Source organism: Phyllostomus discolor, chromosome 2 (assembly GCF_004126475.2).
Source record: "Phyllostomus discolor isolate MPI-MPIP mPhyDis1 chromosome 2, mPhyDis1.pri.v3, whole genome shotgun sequence".
In the NCBI taxonomy this organism is placed as follows: Eukaryota; Metazoa; Chordata; class Mammalia; order Chiroptera; family Phyllostomidae; genus Phyllostomus; species Phyllostomus discolor.
In genome coordinates this window covers 83,225,752-83,253,390 of record NC_040904.2, presented here as the reverse complement: position 1 = coordinate 83,253,390, position 27,639 = coordinate 83,225,752, and the positions used below count along the sequence as shown (strand labels likewise).

The following is a 27,639-nucleotide window of genomic DNA, read 5'->3' as shown; positions in this document are numbered from 1 at the left end:
CTACCTCCAGATATTAAATATTTCAAAATCATTTTAATTGTAGGCTGTCAAATTTTGTAACATTTTAACTTATCTGTTCCCTTATTATTACTAGGTTGACTAAGACTTGGTTCTCAGCAGAACGATACATATTAATGGCGAGGTTACAAGTTTGCCAGCTGTGATGATTCATTTTGTGTCAATGTGACTGTGCCATGTGTTGCCCAGACATTTGGTCAGACATTATTCTGGGTGTGTCTGTAAGGTTTTTCCAGATGAGACTAAAATTTGAATAAGTGAGTAAAGCAGATTGCTCTCCCTAATGTGGGTGGACCCCATTTAATCAGTTGAAAACCTGAATAGAACAAAAAGCCTGACCCTCCCATGACCAAGAAGAAATTCCTGCTGCCTGACTGTATTTTAGGCCAGGACACAATAAGCATTCCTATGTTGGATTCAAATATAAACAATAGCTCATTTGGGGTCTTGAGCCTGATGGCTTTCTGACGGGAATTCTTGTAAACCACCAGCTCTCCTGGGTCCTGTTGACTGTAGAATGTGACACTTGTCAGCCTGCATCATCACATAAGCCAAGCCCTTAACATAAATCTCTTTAGATATATCCTCTTGGTTCTTTCTCTCTGGAAAATTCTGACTAATACACCAGCTGACTTTGGTATTTGTTTTGACTACTACCCAAGTATAATTTTCTCTAAACTACAGATTTGGATTATTTTATATTAAATGTCTTTTCACTAGTAAATAATTAAGGAATCTTATTCTCAACACCAATTTATCTATGATCAGCTTGCCTTTTTTTCTCATAAATATGGAATGGAAGCATATGTGTCTTGGCCTAATAGCCCTTAATGTCATGACAGAAGGCTCTCCATCTTGTTCCAATTCTCTCCTGCCAGATGCTCTGGGAATCCCTCAAACTATGCCTCATATGTTTCCACAAACAAGTGCTCATTTCTCACTTCTAAAAGTTTACTGCCTTACATTTTCCACAGCTCACAATGCCCCTTCATGAACCATCATGTCTACGATGTTCCAATGCTAATTGCCCACTTTTGAGGACCCAGAGAAGTATTCACTTCTGGAAGACTTCATTCTCCCTGAGTGAGAAAAAGGATTTCTCCTCAACTCTGTGTCATATCCCAAACAAGGGATGACAGTCCAACCCTGATGAAACTGTCATAAGAAATGCAGCTCCAGGAAGAAGCTGAGCTCCTTGTCTGTTCAGTATTGACCTTCCTCTCAAAGTTTTAAAAAGTAGTCTCAGTTCTAGTCACAGCACAAACTTAAGGTAAAGGGTACTATTTTCTCTACCCTAAGCTGATCTCACAGATATGTGTCCCAACCAGCAAGCTCAATATGGAGGGGATGATCTTCACCCAGCTTCATTCCAAGATCACTGCCCTTCCCTGTTGCATTAGCCAGCTTATTCTAAATTTAATCTCCCTTAAATATTTGTGGAAGAGTAGGAATGACAAATATGTTTTTTAAAAAGTCACTATTTGGGCAGGAAGGTGAAAGAATGTAGGGATCGAGCAAAAACGATAAAGGACTCAGGGACATGGACAACAGTGTGGTGATTGCTGAGGAAGGAGGTATAAGGGGATTAAATAGTAATGGAAAAAATACAATAACAATTAGATTTAAAAAGACACCATTTTAATGATATTCATTTACAATTATTTTATTAAACAATCATCTTTTACATGTCATCACACCTTACCCCTGAAGTGCAAAAAACAGTCTGAGGTATTAAAACTGAAGAACCATTTTTGTAAGGTTTTTCCCACTATAGTAACCAAAATATTTAATATAACTAAATACTACATGCAAACTGCAAGTTTACAAGAAGGAAACTATAGGAAAAAATCAGGTTTCTCTTATTGTAGCTCTAATTCTCCCACTTATGCTGAAGGGGTGGCAAAAAATAATAAGTTGCTTGCCCTTGATCTGTCTGTTATTCAGTTTTATAATATGATAAATATAATTTAAAATGCTGATAATGGAAACAGTGGCCATTCCAAAAGAACAAAAATCAAAGTGATAAACTAGTTTCAATGATATAATTTTTTAGAATATTTTAATAATCTACATACATTTGGGGTCACATAAGTAGCATAGTATATATTTTTCTTTCTTCTAAAATTCCCCCCTACATTATAAAATACATTTGTTGTCACAGATAAAGTTCAGAATGGCCACATCAAAGTTATTTTGGAGTGACACAGAGATTTACTTTTTTAGTGGTAGACCTTTTTATGTTGAAGTTATCCAGAGATTTTCCAGATCCCATATCATTTTGACTGTGTCTACACCCTGAAAAAGAAAGTTGAGGAAATTATGCAAGGACTGTCTGGAAGAAGCCCAGCCATTGTGAATACAACAAGAACAGCTTGTGTGACATTGATGTAAACTAGAAGTCAAGGAGAGTGGACTGGAATGCACATGCATGAACAATGACAACTTCACTGTACTAGTCAGTAGGGGGGTGGTAGTACATTCAGTGAGCATGTGTATTGTGTGGTTATCACATTGAAAATGACTGAGTGAGTAGAACAAAGAATCTGCATCAAATTTTGCCTTAAGCTTGAACATTCCTCCATAGAAACTATTCTGATGATTCAGAAGGCCACTTGCAGATAATTGGCAGCTTCATCATGACAACACACCTGCTTATGCCTCACATCTCATGCCATTTTTTGGTGGAAACATCAAATCACCCAGGTGACTCAGCCCCGCTATGGTCCAAATCTGGTGTCCCGCAACTATTGGCTTTTCCCAAAATTAAAATTATCTTTGAAAGGAAAGAGATTTCAGACCATTGGTGAGATTCAGAAAAATACAACAGGGCAGGTGATGTCTTTTGGGAGAAATCTGTGAGGTCCTAAGGTGCCTACTTTGAAGGAACTGAGGCATCATTGTCCTGTGTACAGTGTTTCTTGTATCTTCTTCAATAAACACCTCTAATTTTCATACTGCATGGCTACATATCTTCTGGACATACCTTGTATAGCTAAATATTGTAACATAAACACTTTCTTTTGAATTATTTAGGCAAATTGGAGAAAAGACACTTTTTGATTTGATGATTGGTTTAATTATGTATTAACTTGAGAGTATATATACTTCTTTTGAAACAAATCTAAAATTACATAATGATCTGAATAATAGGTCACAAATGTTGAATAGAAGTTAGTTTCTACAGCAATTTTTAAAAGTAACAGCAATTCTAAGATTTGGTGTTTGTAATTGAACTCTTTTATTTGTTCAATTGTGTGGATAGCCTGAAGAAAAGAAAGGTTGACTTTTTTTGGAAGAACAGAGTCTACTTACAACTTGGCTTTTTAAAAAAATTTGCAAAATTGATAAAGAATCAAATGCTTCTTGCAGCTTATTATGAGAGGAAAATACTGTATATTCTATGGCAATTATGATACCTTCAACCAAAAAACTATAAAAGAAAGACTTTTTCATGCTGTTTGTTTTAACCAGCATCAAAATTTGTAGGGAAAGGAACATTTCTTCCCCTGGAGACTACAATAAAGTTCTGAAAAACACAACCTCTTTCCTCTTTGTTCTAGGAAGAAAAATAGCAAACTGAGATTGTTAAAAACCTACATAAGGACTCTATGCTCATATTTGGGGACAATGTTCTCTTCCCACAGCTGCAGGTTGCTTTCCCATGTAATGGTTCTTGAATTAAGGATAATCTTTGCAGTTGTCTCAGGGCTGGAAGCACAGCTGCTGCAGGAGAGCCAACACATGCTGATCAGACCCAGAAGGGGAAACTGATCACAGCCAAGTAAATAATGATCTAGGGTCACTTAGTATCTTTCCAAGGTTAACAACTATTTTTACCATTTGTTCAGAAATGGATGCTCCAGTACATTTCCACCCAGCTGGGTGAAAAATGGGAAGGGATTAATCAAAGAGAAAAAAAAACCTCATAGACACAGACAACAGTATGGAGGTTACCAGAGGGAAAGGAGGGTGAGGGTAGGTAAAAGAGGGTAAATGGGGGACAAATGGTGATGGGAAGAGACTTGAATTGGAGTGTTGAATACACAATACAATATACAGATAATTTATTATACCCCTGAAACACATGTAATTTTATTAACTTATGTCACCCCAACAAATTCAATATTTTTAAAAAAGATATATTTCCCAAGAGGTTTTTTTTAAATGAATGTTGTCAGGCATGCAATACAGGAGGTCATAGAATGAGTAGTTAAATCTCAGATGTCTAAATGGCCAATCCAATTAAAGCATATCCCCAAGCTGAAATTATCTGGAACAAAACGAAAAGCAATGTTAATTTTAGTACGGCAACTCTAAATGCCATTGCATTGGATTGTAATGCTTATAGGAAAAAATGTTAACAAATTTCATTTTCTCTCTGCCTATTTTTTACCTCTATAAGCAGTAATCAAAAGAAAATTGAAATAAAATAAAATATGACATCCTGTAAGATCTAAGTCCTGAATATCATGTGCTTATTATCATCAGTATAGTCATTGGTGCCATACAAATATGGCTGACCGCATCCATAAGTGACAACAGCAATATCATCAACAATTTTTCACTAGCATCATGCTGAAGAGCTACACTCGAAACCTACCAAACCTACAAATGTCAAGTGCTGGCTGGTGTTCAGTTCCAATGGAACACTGACTGCAGTCACACATGGTATAGTTAGTGAGCCTTCTCTCTGCAAGGGCCTGTGACAGTCAGTCAAAGACTGGGTTCCGTATGCCATTCAACACCAAACTAGTGGGTGCCTTCCTGCGTAGAAGGACCAGTGAGCACAGGAGAAGGGAAAAGCTCATGGCTCCCAGAATGACCATTCCTGATATTAGTGCGCTGGTGATGGCATTCAGCTGGAAAGGAGGTTCATTAGGAGTACCTGCAAGTAATAAAACAAACACGGAGGAAAGGTCAAGTATCAGATTCATCTTACCATATCCCAGTATATACATGCAAAACATCTGTCATCAGTATCTTATAGAATATCAGCATGACACTGGATCATGCAATAATCTATTTGACTATATTTCAATCTAATAACCGAAGCATTGTATGGTTTAGAAGCCTGGCATCCCCTGGACACCCCCAAAATAGTCATCTATAAAATTCTATAAAAATTGGCCAACAGGTCACATATGAGCTCAGAAATTTTAAATGACCTGTTATTAAAAAAATAACAAACTTGTGAAAGCAGAGTTCAATGTGTTTAGTTGATTACAGGTCTGTAACTGATCACAAAAAACTTAAAATTTAAAATAATCATACTTTTAGCCCTGGCTGGTATAATCAGTGGATTGAGCGCAGGCCTGTGAACCAAAGGGCAGCTGGTTCAATTGCCATTCAGGGCACATGCCTGGGATGTGGGCCAGGTCCCTGGTGGGGGATGCACGAAACACAATGGCACATTGATGTTTCTCTCCCTCTCTACCTCCCTCCCTTCCCCTCTCTCTAGAAACAAAATAAATAAAAGCTTTAGAACACCATACTTTTGGTTTCCATATATGTTAATTATCTTACCAAGCTGTGAATTGTTGGTTGGAGTCTCATCTGGAAGGAGGGGAAAAAAGAAAAGCAACATTGTGTCTCCAAATATTTACCTATGTTTAGTATAATTATATAATTACTTTTACTAACTTGTCTCCTCACCTTCACCCATAGGCTCCTGGGAGAAGGCAATAATAAAAATTCTCCTAAACTATTCTGCTTCCCCATTTTCTTTTCTACATGTGTGAGATTTCATCATCTATCTATTCCCCAAGCCCACACCCTGCCACTGCCCTGGGCATACAAATATAATAGTGAAATATACTGTGCTGTATTCTTTTCTGCCAGCTGTGCTTCATCATTATCTCTTTACTCGCGTTAGTGGGGGCAGTAATTGTTAACAGTTATTACATTTTTTATGGCCCTATACCCTGCCATTTGTTACTTTGTTATACAGAAATATTCATTATTTAGTGCCACTCTATTTTAAGTGTTTCCAATTTGCCCATTGTAATCTACAAAAACTTCATTTTAAGTTCCAAGAAGATAAATTCACACTTAATAACTAAATGAAAGGAAAACGTGATGTCTGAGCTTGAGTTGTTTTATTTGCATCTGGGAAGTAAAATATTGAAGCTGTTGATTTTTTCACTTCTTTCCTGGCAAATATGATAATAGATGCAATGAACACATCCGCTTTGCTTCACCATTTTTGTTACCCTTCCTGTAATCATATAACAATTAACCCTTGAGCTTGGACGACGAGTCATCTTCATATTTGTATTGAACACATGTGTATGCAACTGTGACTGTTGGTTATTTGAACAATAAAGTGTGTGCAGTGGATTGATTTTGGAGTATAAATATTATGACAATTAATATGTGTATAGTGCCATACAGTTTGCAAAGTACATTTTCATATGTTGTCACATTTAATCCTCATAATAGTCATATGGTTTAGATATGATTACTGCCCCCATTTTACAGATGAAGAAACTTCCATCTGTCACAGCCTCCACGACAAGGTAAACACATGTTTAAATAAAAGCTCCGTTTCTGCACCTTTTGTCTAAAATAACATAAACTACCCGTCGGAAAAAATATTTTTAGTCGTAGAGATGAATATCTCTAGCTACAAAACTCTAGGATTGATATTTGAAACCATTGATGGTAGAACTTGGTGAGATATTTATAAAACATCTGACGCCGTTTCTGTTTAGAGACGTGCACCCTGGCAGAAACAGCGGTCCTCACGTTTTGTCCCCAAAGTGTGATGCCTGAAATCAATGGAGCACGCTCGCAGGAAACTTAAAATGGCACAGTGCATTGTTACAGGGCTGAAAGAAAAACAGTTCCAATTTTCCTTGTAAGGCACCCTCAGGAAAATCCTAGCCTCCAGCCAACACCGTTTTATAGACACTTTCTTCTCATGGAAAGAGATGGGATGAAGGGACTCGGATTAATTCCTCCAAAAGGTCCTTGTGGCCTTTTCCTAAGCCAGGCTGCCTCACTGGAACACAGAGGAGAATCTATAACACTCTAAAATTCTTTTCTAACAATTATTTTTCATTTATAAATCACACATATTTGCTCTAAAACATGTTTCTATTAAGGAATAAAAAAGCCCCTTCTTCTATGTGTCCCAAAATAGGCAAAAGTGCCCCTACTGTTCTCTCTGCCTCCAGAGGTGAAGAAAAGTCAGAATCTCCCCTCTTCTCCCACATTATCAGTGACACTTCTGTAAGGACAATATCCCAGGTGTCACCCACAAGAACTTGGCTGTGAATAAAATCTCTGTGTGGGGACAAAAATACCAAATAAGCCCAACCAGCTCCAGGTTCCAGGACAGTCATCCTACCTTTAACAGGTGGCCAAAATCAAAGCAAAGCATGTAATACTAGAACATTGTTGGAAATTGTATTTGATAGTGGATAAAGGTGGAGGGAATAACATTGTATGGTTGCTTTTTCTGGTGTCCTGCAATATCAGTATCATTGCAATAAAAAAAAATCAAAGCTTGTTAAGCCCATAAATGGGAGGTGGACATTTTCCAGGAGATTTTTGGCACCAGGCAGTTCTGTTTTTTTCTCACATCCACTTGTTCTTAACATAGATATACATGCCAAAAGTAACCTTCTGGAATTAGATCAGATTAGAATACTAAACCTGGTAGATTCTTCAAAAAAACACAGTTATCTGAGGACCAGAGGAGAAAAGTGGTAGCGGCAACAGCACAGCTGTCCGAGAGCCAGAAGTGGCAGATAAACTGTCATCCTCTGCTCTTCCCTCACAGGAGTAGTTGAAATAAGCCGGGGAAAAAATGAACATCAGTACAAAGATATATGCAAAATGAATGTTTTTATCTTTCTTAGCACAAGCTATTTTTTACAAATTTTCAATTACCTATGTTGTAAATGGACCACATATTTCAAATTTAGACCCTCTACCAGGGGTGTCAAACTTATTTTCACCGGGGAGCCCCATCAGCCTCATAATTTGGCCCTCAAAGAGCCGAATGTAATTTTTGGACTGTATAAATGTAACTGCTCCTAAAGAGTTAAGTGAGAGTTCCACACTGCTGCTGGGTAGAAACAAGGTGCTCGGCTGGATGAAACAAGGTGGAGGGCCGAATCCAGCCCTCAGGACTTGTGTTTGCCACCTGTGCTCTAAACTTTTTACTTTTCCCCCTGCTGTGTTTGTTCACAGTCTATCCCTGTCTTTGAACACTGAGCCTGAGGCCTGTTCCCTACTGAATTCCAAGTTCCTACCAGAGTGCCTGTCCCATGTAGGGGCTAAATAAATATGCTTCGATGAATTAACCACACCTAAAACTCAATGATACTAGTTGAACAACAGTTTGTCTTGAACTTCTTTATTGGAATTTATGTAAAAAAATGACTAGTTACCACTGTTTTCCAGTGGTACATTTAAATATTCATAATTGTGCCTCATGATAAGCATTTCCTTACCAAATAGATTTAGTATTTGGGAGCTTAAAAGAAGAACACTTCAGGAATTTTGTGGATTTTTAATTTTAGGGATGTGAATTTATCCTAAATCAACTAACAAAATGATTTACTAATGTTGGGTAAAAATGTCTAGAATGGGTTTGATCTCATTAAAACACAAAACAAAACAAAATTTTGGCCCAGGATTGTGTGGCTTGGTGGATTGAACACTGGCCTGTGAACCAAAGGGTTGCTTGTTCAATTCCCGGTCAGAGCACATGCTTGGGTTTCAGGCCAGGTCCTCAGTAGGAGACACATGAAGACAACCACACATTGATGTTTCTCTCCTTCTCTTCCTCCTTCCCTTCCCCTCTGTCTAAAAATAAGTAAATAAAATCTTTTAAAAAATGATAAATAAAACAAAAAACAGGAGTTTTGAGGTTTAACATCTTATTAATCTTGATCTAAGCCAGATGTCTAGGTGAAAGGAGTGGTTCAATGAATTAACAAAGCAAAAATCCCAAGTATCAGAGAGGTTTGAAGAGAGCAAATCAAGCCTGAAATTGGACTTCTTTATAGAAAATCAGCCATGAGACCTGGAGAAATAAATCCAGCTGACCTAAGGTAAAATCAGAGTGAAACCAAGGAAAGAAGGTAGCCTTGGTCATCAAGCAGGACATTAAGTTTATATTGGGTTTGTCTGTGGATGGGTACAGCTGGACTTCTGAGTTCTGTTTTTATATGGAATTCAAAATATTATTTTTGTGTGGGTGTCATAGTATTAACGTAAATATCATCATGTATGGCTCTCTACACAGTGAGGTCACCATGATCACCAAAAAAATGAGGAACATCCACCCTACTGCTATTTATCTACTTATGAAAATGAAACCACAGAGAGTGAGAAAGGAATGAAGGGAATCTGCAAGATTTAAGGATGGTTCTTTGTAGGACTTGACCATGGAGAGACTGAGATGACGAAGAGACCACCTTAGTGTGTTGGGGAACAAATGCCATCCTTCTAAGGTAGAAACATGTTAAAACTGTAAAGGAAGAAATCAAGGCATGACGTCAGGGGCCTTGTGATTGAAGCATTAGCTCCTTGAGTGTTTTACATAGATATTTTAGGTGACTAGATATGATGTGAGTGAAATCTCCAAACTTGGAGAGCTGGCTAGCTATCACAGAATTAGAAACTTCTACTTGGTAATTTTTACTGGAACTTGGGGGTCTTAGTAATTTTGGTCCCTTTAAAAATTATGTTACACTAGCAAATTATTTAAAATGTGTAATATTTAAATTTGAAAAATAAAAAATAATAAATATATTCAATTTGGTCCAGGTAAGAAGGAGGCAAAGAGGTTAATGAGAAGGAAAAGCCATCTACCCAACATGAATAGAGAGATGTCACTTTCATGGTTCTTTTCTTACTGCAAACTGACTCTAGACACGCTCCATAGGAGTCAAAATATCTTTACTGTGCCTACCCCGAAGCATTCCTAATAACTGACCACAGAGCTGAGTTCTCATGCAGTGTGATTCTATAAGCTATATCACACAGCAGGACAGAGATAAGATTTGGGCCTTTCACAGACCACAAACCAATCACTTTCAAACCATTCAAAACACTACCACACCCTCAAGGAATGTGAACTAAGTTTGAAGTTTGATATTTAATAAATTTCTGCATTATTTAAAAGGCCTATTAGTTTGAGTCTAAGTAGTGCTATGTCTATACAAACACAAAGGAGTAAATAATTAAAGCAATTAATTATCTTGATTTTTCAGGCCCAAACCACTTTTTTGCTTAATTACCTATTTCAGGCAAAATTTCCTTTTCACTGTGGAGTAGGAAACATAAAAGAAAAGGTTAAGATAATCTAATTGAAATATAATAGGCTTATAGCTAATATAAAATAAGAAAAAATATTAGAATATAATCCAAACCAGAATTCCATTTTGTTTTGTTTTGTTTTGTTTTATAAATTTAGAACTATAGAGTTAGAAAGAATCTTTAAGGTTATTTTTTTTCAAAAACTTTATTCAAAAAAATCAAGAAATATTGCCCAGAGAAGTAAAGTAAAATCCCAAGTCACAAAATTTATTAAGACAAAAGCTGGAACCATCCAGTTTTCTAGACATTTAATTTATATTGTTTACACTGCATGTCTGTCTTATTTTGGATGTCAGCATGGGTTCATGCTGAGGTAGAGCAATATCACTTTGCGGGGGGAGAGAGAGAGAATACATGCATACACAAATATTTATATACATGTCTCATTGTCATGTCAATGATAGGAGTATCATTGAGGATACTCATATATGTGTGTAAACACATGTCTATCAGATTCATGAGTATGATGAGAACACTAGATGGGGTTATGTAATATTCAGGATCCTGGAAGGAAACAAATGGTGCTCACACTGGGCAATTTAGGAAGAGCGTAATAGGACTATTAATAGAGATGCAGGGAATTCACAAGAGGAAGTGAAGTGACCCCAGCTATGGGTGAAGGGTGAATATACAGAACTGAGATCAGCTCTGTGGAACTACACTCCCATTCTCTGACAGCGCCACCTATTGGCCAAACTCAACCAAAAACTAGATGGGAAGGTCACCCATGGACCAAGTTCAGAGACAATCTTCTGGAGTAGGTCAAAGAAAAGTATTGTAGACTAGATTGGGAGAGGCAAATGAAAATGTCCAGGATAGAATACGTGTGTGTGTGTGTGTGTGTGTGTGTGTGTGTGTGTAAAAAGGGAAATGTGGTATAGATGATATTGCCCTTTGTCTAAGTTGAGTAAACAGGAAAATACTGTGAAATTAACATTGTTTGGCAGTTTATCTTGTCTCACAGTTAATTAGAGCTCTTTAGGAACCACTTTGAGTTCCCCTTAGAAGCCAAGTAACAAGCCCTTTTGGAACTGTCTATTATGGCACACAAAATCAGGGGCACTCTTACCACTCCGCGTAATGATGGGCCCCGCAGAGAGGATGGCATTTCCAGAAGTGCTCTGGGGTCTCCAAGTGGTCCTCCTCCCGGCATCCCTCCTTTCTCTGTGGCTGCAAGTCTGAGGAGTTAATGAAAACAAATGCAATTCCACGCTAACACAAAATTGTTTCTTTATGGCCATTTGGAAAGCAGATTCTTTTGGAAGAGATACCACATGTTTAATTTTATTCACTTACTTTTGTGCATCTATTTAATTACTTTACATATAACTGCTACAGTGTTACTTATCCTGGCTTGGTTCACATTTCTTGTTTCCCCCAGTTATAACAGTTCATTGCCTCATTAATTTACATAGCTCAGTGGCTCTCCTGTAAAAAGAGCTGTGTTTATCAAACTTTCCCACTTTTATTTCTCTCAAGGCTTTGATAAATCTTTCCTGAAATGTTGGTCAGCACAGAGCCAAGGTAATGTAGACCCTCCTTTTAACCCCATCTGACATAGCTAGTTAGGACCAAACTAATCAATAACTATAAAGAAATGCATGAATTTGAACATAAATATAAACATACTAAAGCTGGTTCAAATTAAAAAACATGCCTGCATTTTTCTTAAGTTAATATTGGTGTGAGCATAGAAGGTTTGTCAGAACATACTTTTTTATTCACTAGTAAATGGATCTATATTTTATGTGATGGTTTTGAGCACTTCACATCCACACTTTTCATAGCTTTTAATTTTTAATCAAGGGGATTCCCAGGTCATCTGGCCTCAATCTCCCTTTCTATCATTGGCCATGTCCTGACCTCAGATTGCCCATTATCTTCCAATCTGTTCCATAGCCTTACTGAAGAACTGGAAGTTCCCTGGTTACTCTGTTTTATGCATTTGTGACTTTGATTATTATTTGGCATGGAGTGTCTCTCACGTCTCTCACACTCTTGATTTTGTGCCTTTGGCGTTCATCCATCTTCAGGTACCACCCAAGGTTCATCTCTTCCAACCAACCCTCCCAATATCTCTTGCTTCATCTCTCTGACAATAGTGAGCACTGCATCTTCCTACAGCCGGTGTCTATGTCTGCCTTTGTGCCATAACATTTTTGTCTTGTATCATTTCATGACTATTTCCTGCTCCTAAATGACAAGTTAATTGAATTCAGAATTCATGCATGCATCTCTATATTCCCAGTATAATGCTTGGTACAAAGTAGGCATTCAATAGATCTTTGCTGGATGAATGAATAAATCCTACTTCAAACAGTTTGACCTGATGCATTTCTACTGTCAATAAAATTAGTGCCTAGCACTTGATAACCTTTCAACTTAGACCAATTTGACAATTTAGAATAAAGTTGCTCAGAAACATACTGGCATAAGGAAAGGGCAGTCATCAGCTCTGCAGAGCTTGGTAACGCAGTGCAGGAAGACGGTGGACATTTTCTGATTCTTGTGTTTCACAAAGCGGAACACTTCAAAGGAAAATCGGCCTTGCTGGCTTCTGCCATTTTCAATAACGGTGGTCTGAGGATCTTTGTCACAGCTACATTTTAGGGAAATGTGAAAACAGGATATTACTAGAAATTACCAGCCCACTTGGACTTGTAAAAAAACTTCTGCAGTATTAAGAGTACCCCACTATATTAACAGCTAACAAAATCATGCCATGTTATAGACACTTATTAAGAGAATAAACTAACTCAGCAGACATGACCTACATCATAAAACATAAATAGATCAGTTTCTGATTATAATATTACTGTTAAACTTTAAAGGTAATTTCACATGGTAAAAATTCAAAAATTCTAAATACATATAGTGAAAAGTTTCATCCCATCTTTGGTCTGGTCCAAACCATTCACATCCATTTACAAACCTGCCAGAGGTGATCTCATTTGCATTGCATCCTCCCAGGATATGTGCAAATAGAAGCACAGGCAATATACTTTCATTGTTCCTTCCCTTTTAAACAAACTATAGCACAGTCTATATATTTTTTATGTCTTTCCTTTTTTTAAAATTTAGCAATGCATCATAAGAAGTTTTTCCATATCAATACTTAGCAAACCTCCTCATTGTTTATCCACAGTTGTACAGTATTCCATTGTGCATATGTGTGGGTTTATTTAGTTCCCTATTTATGTACCCTTGAAGAGTTTGCTTTTTACAAAGTAAATAATAAGCAGCTTTATAATATAGCATTTTGTAGATGTCCAGGATATCTGTACAATATATCTGTGCTTGCCACATTACCCTCTATAAATATTGTTACACTTCCTCAGTAATGTATGAAAAATCCCAGAGCTACATCAGCAAAGCCTATGGGAAAAGTTTGGATTGTTCCCTGTTTGATAGGAAAAATAAACTATCACTATATAATTTCAATTTACATTTTTTTTAATTATTTTATTTTATTTTATTATTATTATTTTTTTTAGATTTTATTTATTTATTTTTAGGGACGGAAGGAAGGGGGGGAGAGAGAGAGAGAGAGAGAGAAAGAAACATCAATGTACGGTTGCTGGGGGTTATGGCCTGCAACCCAGGAATGTACCCTGGCTGGGAATCGAACCTGGGACACTTTGGTTCCCAGCCCGCGCTCAATCCACTGAGCTACGCCAGCCAGGGCTCAATTTACGTTTTTCTTAGTAGAAGTGAATATGTTCATCTTTTCATATACATTAAAGCCACTTGGTATGTCTTTCCTTTTTACTTTCTTTTAGAGACAGGGGAAGGGAGGAAGAAAGAGAAGCAGAGAAACATCCATCAGTTGCTTCTCATATTCACTGAACCCACAACCCAGGCATGAGCCCTGACTAGAAACGAACTGGAGGCCTTTTGCTTTGTGGGACAACACCCAGCTGAGCCACACTGGCTATGGACACTTGGTGTTTCTAAATCTGAACACTGTTTATGTCCTTTGCTCAGATTTCTACTGTTGGCCTTTTCTTTCTGATTCTTACATGTTGTTTATACATTCAGGAGAGTGGAATCCTTGCTCGTTATGTAAGTCACATATTGTTTTATTTTGTTGTTTGGCTTTGGACATTCCTCACACTGTGCGTGTGTGCCCACACATGGGCACACACACAGTTGATTTTTATGTTTTCATCATTTTATTTTATGGCATCTAGTATTTGGGCTGAAAACAGATTTTCCTTACTCCAAAGTTTTAAAAATATTTCCTATGTTAATATGAATATTTTCTCCAACCACATTTAAAGTTGTAGCTTTTACACTTAAATTAATAATCTGTGTAAAGTTAATTATGGTGTATTATTAGAGTGAAGTATAAGTCCAGTGCTATTTTTTATAGTATCCATTGCCCAGCACTATTTTAAAAATCTGTTTATCCCACTGGTTTGTGCTATCGCAGTCTACCATACGGGAAATTCCCACAGGTTTTGGATCTATTTCTCAGCTTACTATTCCAAATTTTTGTCCATGTGTCTACTCCTGCAAAGTATCACATTAAAAAATAATTTTAGAATTTATTACTATAGTATCTGGTAGACTCATACCTTCCTCATTTCATGTTTTATTGTTGTTTTTATATAGATTTGTCCTTTATCACTTTTTTCTTGATAGAGTAGCTTGTGATTCTTTTACGTTTTTTCAAAGAACTTAACCTGTTCTTTATGTTTTGCAAAATGTTGAGTCATATTTCCATTTCTGACCCAATTGTTATTTAAGAGTTTTAAACTTTCAAGTGGTGGTGATTTTCTGTTTTCTGATATTGTTTCAAATTGCTAGCTTTCAATATATAGCTTATTTATTATGTCATTTAGATCTTGTATATCCTTACTTAATCATTGGCCACCAGAGCTAAGTTTCCTGAGAGAGGATAATTAGTGTCACATTTTTATTATATTTCTGACTATGTCTTTTTATATTTCCCCGAGTTTCCACTTCATGAAGGCTTCAGTATTATCCAAGGCATCCTTTCACTATGTTCATATAAATTTCTGTTAACTTAGGAAAATGTTTCTGGATCATATTTTTCAATATTTGCTCTGTCTGTTATTTTGATCTCTTTTGGGGGAAACTGATTATGCGTATTATACAGATATTGGATTCCTTTTGCCACCTTTTATTTCTACTGCTTCTACTCTAATCCTTTTTAATCTATTCTTTTACATGTGTTTCTTTTTTACTGCATTTCTTATTTTTATCTTCTCTGTCCCACACTGTGTCTTTCTGCTGTGTCTATTCTCCCCTGCATACTATTTAATTATTCCATTCTATATTACATTTGTTTTTCCCATTTCATCTAAAATTCTTCCAATTCCCTTTTCACATTCTCATTGCCTTACCTTTTACTGACCTGTTATTTCTTACCTGAGTTCTTATAATGTATCTTTATACTATAATTACTTTTTAAATTGCAAAACAAAATTATTGTTGGAATGTTCAATTACAAATCTATCTGTTCCATGGCAATATTTTCCCAGTGAGTTTAATTCGTCTTTAAATTTTTTTCTGACATTTTTACATTTTTCTTGTAGTATGAAGGAACGCTGCCAGAAATGCCCTTATTTGTCTACCATTCATATCTGAAAGAGTTGGAATTTCCAGACCTGTTTGTTTGTTTGTTTGTTTTTTCAGAAACTCCTAGGGCAATGTGGAACATTAATGACCTTCCTCAAGGGTTTCCCCAATTCAAGGGCTCTCTCCTGTTTTACAGTGACAGGCAAATTTTCTTTGAAAATGATGTAATTGGGCAACTGAGTTTTCTCTGCCACTCTGACCTAAAGATACTCATGAGGGTATCAGCCCCTTGTTTCTCAGGTTTACCCTTGAGCCCATTCCACCATCCTCTCCTGATCTTAACTGCTTTTATCAACATTAACACATATCTTGAAACTTCTATGGGCTTTCTTTCCTCCTAGTTTTACCAAAAATGTCATTTGGGGGACTTCTTTTAGCTGTGAAGTTCACTCTTCTTTAGTTTCCACAAGAAACCTGAAGACTGAAGCCTAAGCTAAAGCCATAGCCACACCAAGGTATGAATCTGATCATTGTAATTTACCTTACGAATTTGTGACTAACATAGACATTTTGGGAAAAGAAAGTTTTCAAAACAAAATTATCCACAATTTCAACATGCATAAATAGCCAGTGTGAACCTTTTAACGTATCTCTTTACAGTCTTTTCTATCATATATGTAACGATACAAATGATGTTGATTATACATGCAATTAAATGCTAATTTTTTCACTTAACATTTAATAGATTTAAATTTTAAGAATTATATATTTCCAAGGATAGAAACATTGAGAAGACAGAAATGAAAGAAATAAAAGAGAATCAACATTTTTTCTAAATATTTTATAAATAATTACATGATCACAGTGCCTGTGTGAGCTCTCACTTTAATGATTCTCCACAATTCACCTGTCATTTCATTATTGCTGAACATCCAGTATGTTCCCATGTTCTACTATTTAAATAGCACTGGTAGACCAGAACATTATAAATATTTTAGAACATACTTTCCAATTTGTAAACACAGAATATGAAATTTTTAAAGGCTTTTCATAGATTTCCCCCAAATTTTGCCAAGTTAACACTTCCAGCTATATGATGTGAAAATCAGTCTGACCATACCCTCTGAACATCATCTAAGCAGTGACTAGCCAATAAAACATATTCTTTTGGTTTCCCATCATATTACTCCCATCATGTGTCAATAAGCAGCGGTGATCTGAGCCAACTGCATTTTATGAGCATGATTAGAAGCCATTGCTTGACTCTCAAGTCTGTTCTACTGTCAGATAAAAATGCTGAAAGGGAACTGAGATGATTGAATGTTTTTACGATCCATGCTCCCTTTCCCCAAATGTAGATTACATCCACTCTGTCACTGTCTATGGGGAATGAAGTTGAACTTATTGGCTCTGATAAAAAAGGAGTGGTAGGCTATTTCATACTTTCGTATTAAATACTGAGAAATGAAAAGAAGCATTTTGGGGTCTAAATTATCTAGACCATTACTTTAATTTTACTCTCCTTTTGACATGCAGTTTGACAGTCTAGCTGTGGATAAATAGTACCCTCCCAATGCCATTCTCTTATTGCCAGTAATAGCCTAGCCATGCTTTTTCTAATACAGTGAAATATTCCCACATGACCTCACCATGAATAAAACATCTTTGCTAAACCTGACTTACTTGCAACTCTCATTCAACAGTAGCCTTATCAGCATTTTGTGTTGAAAACTGTTCTCAACTTTTGTACTTCCAGCTTTATAAGGACTAAAATTTCAAAATGTAAAACTTTAAACTTAGAAACTATAAAAGTACCCTATAATTTGTTTGTCTCACCTGCATTTTCCACTTGAATTATCTACAGTTGGGTCTTTGCTATTAATGAAAGACTCAGACACCTACCTAAGGAAGAGGTCATACCGAATATCATCATTTGGGTTCCCTGATGGGGTTGTGTAGCAATAATCCATTAGGACATTCCATCTGCAGGAAGAGGCAAGCATAATCTAGAGTCAGAACTCCTTTTGAATATTATTTACTAATCTAAGGCAAGAAAATGTTGACAGACGTCTTACCCAGTGGAATATTATTAGTTATTTGCAGAGGATTCTTAGCTATTAAAACATTATTCTAAACTCAAATATATTTTAAAATCTGCAGTAAGTGATATCCTACTTCAAATGAGGTTAAGCCTAATAAATACAGTACCACACAAACACACACACAAATTGTGTACAAGACAAAATGATGGTAAAAGCCTGAGGAAACAAACCCAAAAGTGAACTGTATAGATGCTTCTAAGTTAACTGTGAACAATGGCCTTCTGATTCCAGAAGTTACTCTCTCTAACAGATGACAAAGTATATTATAATACCACATTATACACTCTAACTGTATAGGAGTTTAGAGCATAAATTATACACTCTAACTTAAGCCAGAACCAGTAGGGGTGGGAGTCCATACAGACACCATGTTAGGTATGTAGAGGAAAGCCAGAAGGCAAAGACACAGCCTTCCTCCATGAAGCCCAGTTGTGCCTATATTTGTGTATTACTCCATTCCAACTCTGGTGTTATAAGAATTACTAGTCCATGGGAACTGAATGCCAGTAAAAAGAAAAAAGAATGCTACATTTAGTAAGACTATTTTAAAAATCACATATATCCAAGAATAAAAATACCAAGAAGACAGAGAAGAAGTTAAAGTAAAACCAAATTTCCAGAGTATACTAACCTCTTCAGGATACAAAGTTTAAGTAATAATATATGAGAAACCCAAAATAAGTCGTATCATACTGCATATTTTTGTAGGGTAGAATTGGATCTTTAGCTTCTAAATTCCCTTTCAATTAATCATTCTGAATTTTCTAAGTACCATGAAGATCGAATTTTTTTTGCAGAGTTGTTGCTGGGAATTATTTTATATAAATTTGGCCCAGATTCCTACAGAGGGAGTTCTTTGACTTTTTAATAAAAGTTTATTGAATAGTAACATAGAGATAGAAAAGTGCACAAATCATAAGTGTCCATAAAATGACTACATCTGATTCATCAATTTTCAGATGAAAAAAATTAGAACATTCTGGCATCCCAGAAGATCTCTTATACCCTCTTCCAGTCACTACCCCTCCTTCATTATGGGAAAAGTTATTTTCCAATTAATGACATAAAATGAGCGTCACCCTCAATCTTTGTAATTTGTTACTTCTGTTCATTAGTATGCCTAGATGATGTGGCAATGACAGTATCTTTGAAATGAAAAATGAATGAGCTAACTTTCTGATTCATGAGGTTTTAGGCAGCCAGATGTTTTAACCAACAAAAGATGAGTTTGAAAGTACCTGCCATCCAGATTAGTGGCTTGCACAGCTGCAAATACTTTGGTTTTTAAAGGTAATCCTATACTCGGGATAATTAACTGCTGGCTGTAGGTTGAATCCTAAAGATGAAAATAAACAATCCATCACTGCCTTTTTAACAACAGCATATTTACCGCTTAACACCATAATGTCATAAAAAGACTGGCAAATCAACATAAATTTACCAAACCAACTCCGTAAAGGACCTAGATAATCTTCTAGTTCTTGTCAAAGCTGTCCCAACCCATACCCAAATAACAAGTTCATTTCCATGCATAAATCCTTTTTCCCAGTTTACCATATATGATAGTAAATGTTCAGAATATTTAAACATACACAATTGTTAATAGTCAGTGGTTAATATTTTCTTTTTTTAATATCCAACTATCAATATTCAGTTTACTTAATTTAAAATCCCATTTATTTAAAAAGTGTATTCAAAGTATATCTGCTTTAGTTTAAGCTCTCTCCACTGGAGCTGTATATCTTTGTACACATGATAACATTTACCCAAAATCACTTATCTGGCAATTTGAAGTTACCAGGTTTAATGGAAAACCAAAAAACGAGACCAACATGTTCTCCAAATTGCCAAAATGCATTCCATAGAGTTCCTGAACCAAATTTCTTGGTGGTTGCTTAATAGGATAGATACCTTAGGATGTCATTCTACCTTTTTATCTGTATTTGACATTAATTCTAGAGAACTTATTTATGTCACTCCTCAATGTACAATAGATTAAAGTAGCAAATTAGAAATTGAGAAGTGACCCTTTCAATTTGTTAATAAAGAGAAAGGAGGGAAAAATGTGGAATACAAAAAAAAAAATCTCCTAGAAATATAAGCTGTCAAATCATTTAGTCTGGGTGCAAATTGTGTCCCCAAATTCAGTAACTCTGAAGATATTGCTATTTTGCAGCAAAGGGATATATTTGACATTCACTATGAAATCTCAAGGTCATCAAGCAAAGCAAAACACAGAGCATACTTCCAAAGGCAGAAAAGAAAGCAACAGATTTTGAATTTTTAAAATTGAATCACTTATAGTTAGGTTTTATGCTTCACTTTTGAAAAAGTTGCATTCATGTGAAATATTTTATTCCCAAAAAAAGCCAGATAAATGAGGGATTATATGCTGTACTTATGAAATATATGCTGTACTTATAGAAATATACTTTCTATATTTCTGTGATAAATAATACTAGCTTCTCGAGCCATTTCTTATAGATATTTTTACTTAATTATTTTCCTGGCTCTCTTTTCCAAATTCTTCAAGTATCCACTCTTCGTTAACTATACAGCACTTTCCACTTGTATGTGCATTGATACTGTCCAGGAAACTTGCTTCTTTATAGGTGTTATACTGTTAAGTCACTTGCAAATGATGTGGTTCAGCTGAGGTTTAACCATGAAGTATCATTTTTTTCTCCTACAGCTATTTCTAAAAGGTAATTTGCTGACTTTATTTTGGATTGTTGCCTTTATTCTTGTTAGTACAATATTGTCCCTAAAATAAATTATATTTATTTTAGATTTTTTCTTCAACTTTCAAAAACATTCATAATTAGCATAACTTTATATCAAATTTACCATTTTTGTATCTATTCAGATGATACTACTATTTAGATACAATTCAAATTCACAAGGTCATGCTCACTTTCCATTTCAGGAAAGGAGAAAACTGATATATTTATATTTCTCAGAAATAAAGCCACAGTTCAACTTGAAGCAGGCCACATATATGGAAATTGCATAATCAATACAATCCTTACTTTTTTAAATAAATTTTCCTAAGTACATTTACTGAATCTAAGAACACATACAAACCAACAATTGCACTAAATCCAAATTAGGTAGGTACAACTTTCCTTTCTAAATGAATAACCAGAGAATAGGAACAATAGGTATGTGATGCAACTTTTCATCATTCCCAAAGGTCAGAAATAAGAAACACATGTGAAATAGGAGAACATAGCACCTCATGATTAAAAAGGAATATTTAATTTGAAATGCTATAATAAAATTACATTTGGGCAGTTAATGCTAGTGATGAAACAAATAATAAGCATGATTTGGGGCCAGTTAGTGAAAATATACTAAAATCTTTCTATTATAAATTACTGGCTTTTTAATGTCCTATAACATGGCAAAATGCGATGATGGTACCATGTTTAAAAAAAGTAATTTGGGGCAGTGAAACTTTTCTGTAATAATGGACACATATCATAGACATTTGTCAAAACCCACAGAATATACAACACTATGAGTGAACCCAAATGTAAATGATGGACTTCAGTTAATAATATATCAATATTGGTTTAATGACTGTAAAAAGTATACCCCATAATAATAGAGGAAATTGGGCTCAGGCAGAGGAGGTCTGTACTTTCAGATCAGTTTTTCTGTAAACCTAAAACTTCTCTGAAAAGTAAAGTCAGTTAAAAAATTGTGGGGAAATGGTTGAATTCTATTGAACAACTGGTTAGTAAATTACTTTTAAAATTCAATTTAATTTTTATTCAACCATTAGTAATACTGGTATTGCAAATTGATTAAAGACAAGATGTATGTTGGCATTACGGATTTCATTGAGAGTCTGATATCCAACAATTTACCTTTTACTGTAGAATTAAAATCTTAAAGTTATCATTAAATTATGGGCTTTTGTTTAGCATTAGGATTCTAGGAACTCTTGGAAGAATCGTGTCTATGTTTTCCTTTCCTGTGTAAAAACTTTTTAGTTTGTACTTGGACAACAATCAAAATAAAAATAAATAGATAAAAATAAATAAAAACTTTTTAGTTTGATGTAGTCCCATTTGTTTGTCTTTTTTTCTATTTCCCTTGCCTAGGAAGATATACCAGATAAAATATTGCTACAAGCAATGTCCAAGATTTTGCTGCCAATGTTTTCTTCTATGATTTTTATGGCTTGGGGTATAATATTTAAGTCTTTAATCCATTTTGAATTTATTCTTGTGTGTGAGGTGAGAAGGTGGTTTAATTTCATTTTTTTGCAAGTATCTGTCCAATTTTCCAAATGCCACATTGAATAAATTATCTTTAGCTCATTGTATGTGCTTGCTTCCTCTGTAGAATATTAGTTGACTATAACTGTGTGGGTGTATTTCTGGGCTCTCTATTCCATTCCATTGATCTATGTGTCTGTTTTTATGCCAGTACCATGCTGTTTTGATTACTATGGCCTTATAGTATAATTTCATGTCAGGTAGCATGATTCCTCCAACTTTGTTCTTCTTTCTCAGGATCACTGTTGTTATAGGGACCTTTTATGGTACCATATAAATTTTTGGAATATTTGTTGTAGTTTTGTGAAATGCATCATTGGAATCTTTATAGGAATTGCATTAAATCTATAGATTGCTTTTTGTAGTATGGACATTTTAATGATGTTAATTCTTCCTATCTGTGAACATGATATATGCTTCCATTTATTTATATCTTCTTCTATTTCTTCAATGTTTTATAATTTTCCAAGTATAGGTCTTTATGTACTTGGTCAGGTTTATTCTTACATATTTTATTCTTTTGGATGCAAATGTGAATGGGATTATTTTCTTGTCTAGTTAGGAATGGGACAATTATATTATTTCTAATGATAAAGAAAAAACCTTAACAGTAAAGTTCTCCTCAAATTCACACTTTAAATTTTTGATTTTCTCCTTTTCCAGTGAAAGAATAGTTTAATTTCACAGAAAATAATATTATCATTAAATGTTCTGTGGGTATATTTTTCACTTTTTTTAAAGATCAGGAATTGTCATTCTTGTTTCACTCAATTATAACAAATCATATTAAACTCACACCATTCACCTCAACTCAGGGAGCTTATGCAGCATATAAATGAACAAATAGAAACTTTCAATATATTTTTTCTTACTTCCTTTTTAAAATTTATTTTAAGTATATTTTATTATTATACTATTACAGTTTTTCCAATCTTTTTCTTCCCTTTATCCCCCCTCCACTCTGCATCCCCAACCCTCCAACATCCCACACCTCCTCTTAGTTCATTTAAAAATATTGTTCACGACAACAATTATCTGGCCATCTTGGGAATACATATTGACACATACGGGAGTAAACAAAAGTAGGTTTACAGTAGTGAGCATGCAAAACACAGTTTATCCTTGTATTATTAGTTATTAGTTATTGTATCATTCTCCACATGAACAACTGTTTAAACCTACTTTTGCAAGCCCCTGTATTTGCTGAGATTGTAAAACCAACAGACTTGGCAGCTTCTTACAGAAGAAAGTTTAGAAGTGACAGAAAATCATAACAGCAAAAGCAGTTTTCATTCCAACACATTTTAATTTGTTATTCAGAGCTCTGTGGTGTCTGACTACAAACTGATAAACATGATTTTTTAAATGCTTTTGGAAAATGTCCTACTACAGTATTTATAGCTCATTATATTCAAAGTATAATGTACTGGCTTTTCAATCAGTTGCATGAATTATAACTCAGTTCCATGATGACATGAATAATACTATAAAATTCAGATTCATAATTTATACAAATGTTGGTTGATAGATTGAAAAATTGATATTTAAATCAGACATTTAAAATGTATGAATAAAAATTTTAATCAACATGAAAATATCATTTAGAGAATTAATGTTAGTTATAAATAGAAATCCATGTATTTTTCACATTTTGCTGCCACTGTTGATATTTACATGACAAAAGTTTAGACAATACTACATAGTCCAAATGATTTCAAATGGGATAGAATTGATATTAATCAAAAGCCATAATAAAAATATTTAACACATCCATCACCAAGCTTGCCTCCAAAAGTATTATTTGGACTTTTCCTATATTTTATTATAAAACTATTATTCCCCAAAACCTTGACCCTGGTTATGGCCACACACACACACACACACACACACACACACAAATAAATATATACACTTAAAAGCAGACAGGCACTTGATATAACTGTGCAGAATCAGAATCACAAGTATGAAATGAATTCAAATCACTTATCAACCTTTAGGAAATAATGAAGTTTCTGTTATATCTTTATCACTAAAAATATTAATATGGCAAGAAAGATAGATAAAGGTTAGCAAGGTGTAATGAGGTTAACATGGCTTTTGGTAGATTTTTATGTAAAACACATTCACATAAATAGTTCCTTAGAATGGTAAGAGAGGAAGTAACATCTCTCACCCATCAACTTACGTTATAAAGGAGCAAGTTCAAAGTGCTGACAAATGTACCATTGTTCTCTCTCACAGAAATGGCAGCTGAGGATCTGAAACAAGGTTAGGAAAAAAGAAAGCTTTGAAGAGATTTTAAATTAAAAGTTTCAGCTATCCCTTACTGTTGCATTTCAGGCACTAAAACCCTTGAGTAAACCTGACATACTTTTAAGTAGGCTTGAAGTGGGCATGTGGCTTAAATAACTACAGATAGATAATCAAAAAGAAAGTGTGGCCCAGTAAAGGCAAACTGTTCCTTTAAAGGCATACTTTTATTTATAAAGGCATCTTATTTCTATTTTGTGTTACTTATATGAGACTTTTTTGCAGAAAAACATCATTCTAAAAGAATAGATGTGAATACATTTTCATGAATTCCACTGATATAGAAGTTTCCCTGGCTGGTTTGGGTCAGTGGACTGAGTGCTTGCCTGTGAGCCAAAGGGCCACTCATTCAATTCCCAATCAGGGCACATGAAAGAGGCAGCCACATATTGATGTTTCTCTCCTTCTTTCTCCCTCGCTTCCCCTCTCTCTAAAATCAAATAAATAAAATCTTTTTAAAATTAATTGAATGAAGGATTGTGCACAGCGAAGCTCAGGTACAAGTTTAGCAGGGCAGGAGGCTGGTCAGAGTAAGAGACTGAGACACCATAAGGACCTACTTTCCTCTATACCTGTATCCTTTAGACCCAAGGCCTTTCTTTTCTTCTTTTCCACATTAAAAACTTATGCTTGACCAATGTGGTTATAATCATCATGCCATTAAAACCAGCTATGAGTACTTTTTTATCTGAAGCAAAATGTGTTCTTCACATTCCCTTGTAACTGAGACTAAACAATAATTACAAATTTGTAATAGCAAACTTTAGAATTGGAGAGGGAACGTTTCACTCAATTACCCCATTTTATTAAAAATATTTAACAAATCTAGATAATTCTGTTGTAATGTGGATATAACTCTATCCTGTAGTACATGCTTTGGCAATAAAGAATGAACACATAACTGTAAACAAAGGCTATGACCTCAGTGTGTATCTGGAACTCTTTGGCTTTGGGTGATGCCACCTTTCTTTGGGAATCATCGGCTCCTGTGCAGGTGACACCTCAGCAGAACGAATTGAGACCCCAGATTCTGAGACAACAGAATACAACAATGAGAGCATATGGCAGAGACTAAAGCCAAGCAGGACCCAATAATGTAGCAACTGAATGTTCTGCACACTTGGAACATGACAGGCCTTCTGTGCTGCTTAAGCACCCAGAGTTCTTAGGTTCTTGGGCAGTTCTGAAGCATGTGAGGAGAACCCAAGGCAGATACCTGAGAAGTTTGAACCAGGTTTACTTTGGGGGAAAATATGTATAATAAATATATAAAATATATTATGTATATATTATGTCTTGAGCTGTTGATGTGGGTCATAGCAATTTAGATAGATGATAGATAGATAGATAGATAGATAGATAGATAGATAGATAGATAGAAAGAAAGAAAAAGACTTGATACAGTTCCCATTGCATTAGTTTGAATACTTTCAATAAATCCTTCTGAATAAGTATTTATCAATCTTTATAAGTCCCTTAAGGATAAGAAATGGTTCAAACATAAAGACAGTATGAGGGCAGCAAGAATAAAATGTAAACTTACGAAGCAAGCTGGGTATTATTAACCAGGTATTCCAATGGATAACTACAACTAAATTTATAAAGAAGCCCAGGTAGATAGCTGATGATTGTTGGTGGATCTGGAGTATCAATATATCCTGAAATATTTCCTATTTGTACTGAAGTTGTGTTTCCATAAGCACTGACTCCAGGAACTGTGGATACCTGTTAGAATGGTAGATCAAGTTCAATGTTTAAATATATATATATATAAATATAAGCATTTCACATGCACAATAAAACATTAGACTAGATCATTTATAGGCTGTCTTTCAAATATAACATATCATGATTTGGAAATTACACAAACATAACGTTATACTTAAGTGATTATATGTGTCCTAACAAAATGAAAATTTATAATTTCCAATAGCAGTTTATAAATAAAAAAGGAGGGAGATTGTATGTTCAGAGTACTATAACAAATAATTTGTGAGTATTGATGATAATTCCCAATTCTGTGGCATGGTATCAAAGACCCTGATTAATCTGATCTTGCTTTCTACTTCAGCTTCATTTCTCCAGGATCCCACTTTTGTTAATAATGTCCCAACCCCAAAGTCTCATGTCCCTGACCTTTGGGCAGACTCCTTCTGCCTCCTCTTTCCCCCACTTCACCATGACATAGTCTACTGCTCCCCTGGGTCTCACCTTTCCTAGGAAACTTCTACCTCCTCCAGGCAGTGTCTGGCCCCATCATAGCAGTGTCACAGTACACGAGCAGTCCCCTAACCAGGCAGTCCCCCAGCCATCATCAGGCCTCCTTGGTCACCCTTGCATTTTCAACACAGCGCAGTGAGGCCAGTATCTTGGGTCCCCAAAGTAAATCGTGAAGACATGATTTAAGCTCATAAATTTTCTAAGTCGATCTTCACAGCTGTTTTTTCTCTGTGGCCCATGGAGAGTCCCATCTTCTTCCTGGGCAATAGTTCATGCATGGGTTTCAGGGGGATTGCGAACTCCCCAAAGTCATAAAATAGTGTTGTCCATGTGTGTATTTTCCTGGGACTGATGAGCTTTCATTCTATCCTCTGATGCCACTAAAATTTAAGAACTACTATTTTAGGAATAATCAATAATATTCTTGACCTACATAAACCATAATGGAATACAGCTTCTTTCACTATGTCAAATACCCATGAAACTCAATAAATACTTTAGCACATATTATGGAGACCTATAATACTTAATTTTTAACAGTAGAATAAATGATATGCATGAACCTAGGAGCAGATGGGCAAAGCTGAGGCAATTACCTAGCTAATTCATGAACAGAGCCAGAATCCTTATGAATGAAAACACTTTTATTCTAACTTAGTGATTTAGTAGTCTACTTAATTTTTCCCATGTAGGATTGTCCTTGGAACAGAATCCAAAGCTGGTGACATCTAAGACAAAAATAGAAAATAAGCAGATCCAGAGAGCATTATGCTAAGTGAAATAAGCCAGGCAGTGAAAAAGATAAATATCGTATTATCTCACCTATA

General features: G+C 35.3%; 1 protein-coding gene across 1 annotated transcript in view; it reads right to left on the bottom strand.

Moving 5' to 3' along the window:
- Positions 1-2,148: 2,148 nt before the first annotated feature.
- The window catches only part of ZPLD1 (zona pellucida like domain containing 1), a 56,831-nt gene continuing 31,340 nt past the window's right edge, over positions 2,149-27,639 (bottom strand). Inside the window, exons 4-11 of the mRNA XM_036018032.1 lie at positions 26,136-26,317; positions 24,468-24,540; positions 19,235-19,332; positions 17,797-17,877; positions 12,778-12,949; positions 11,420-11,528; positions 5,542-5,571; positions 2,149-4,903 (exon numbers count right to left, since the gene is read on the bottom strand). Coding sequence (XP_035873925.1) covers positions 4,728-4,903; positions 5,542-5,571; positions 11,420-11,528; positions 12,778-12,949; positions 17,797-17,877; positions 19,235-19,332; positions 24,468-24,540; positions 26,136-26,317 — 921 coding nt within the window. The 3' untranslated portion in view covers positions 2,149-4,727. The remainder of the gene's footprint in view (positions 4,904-5,541; positions 5,572-11,419; positions 11,529-12,777; positions 12,950-17,796; positions 17,878-19,234; positions 19,333-24,467; positions 24,541-26,135; positions 26,318-27,639) is intronic.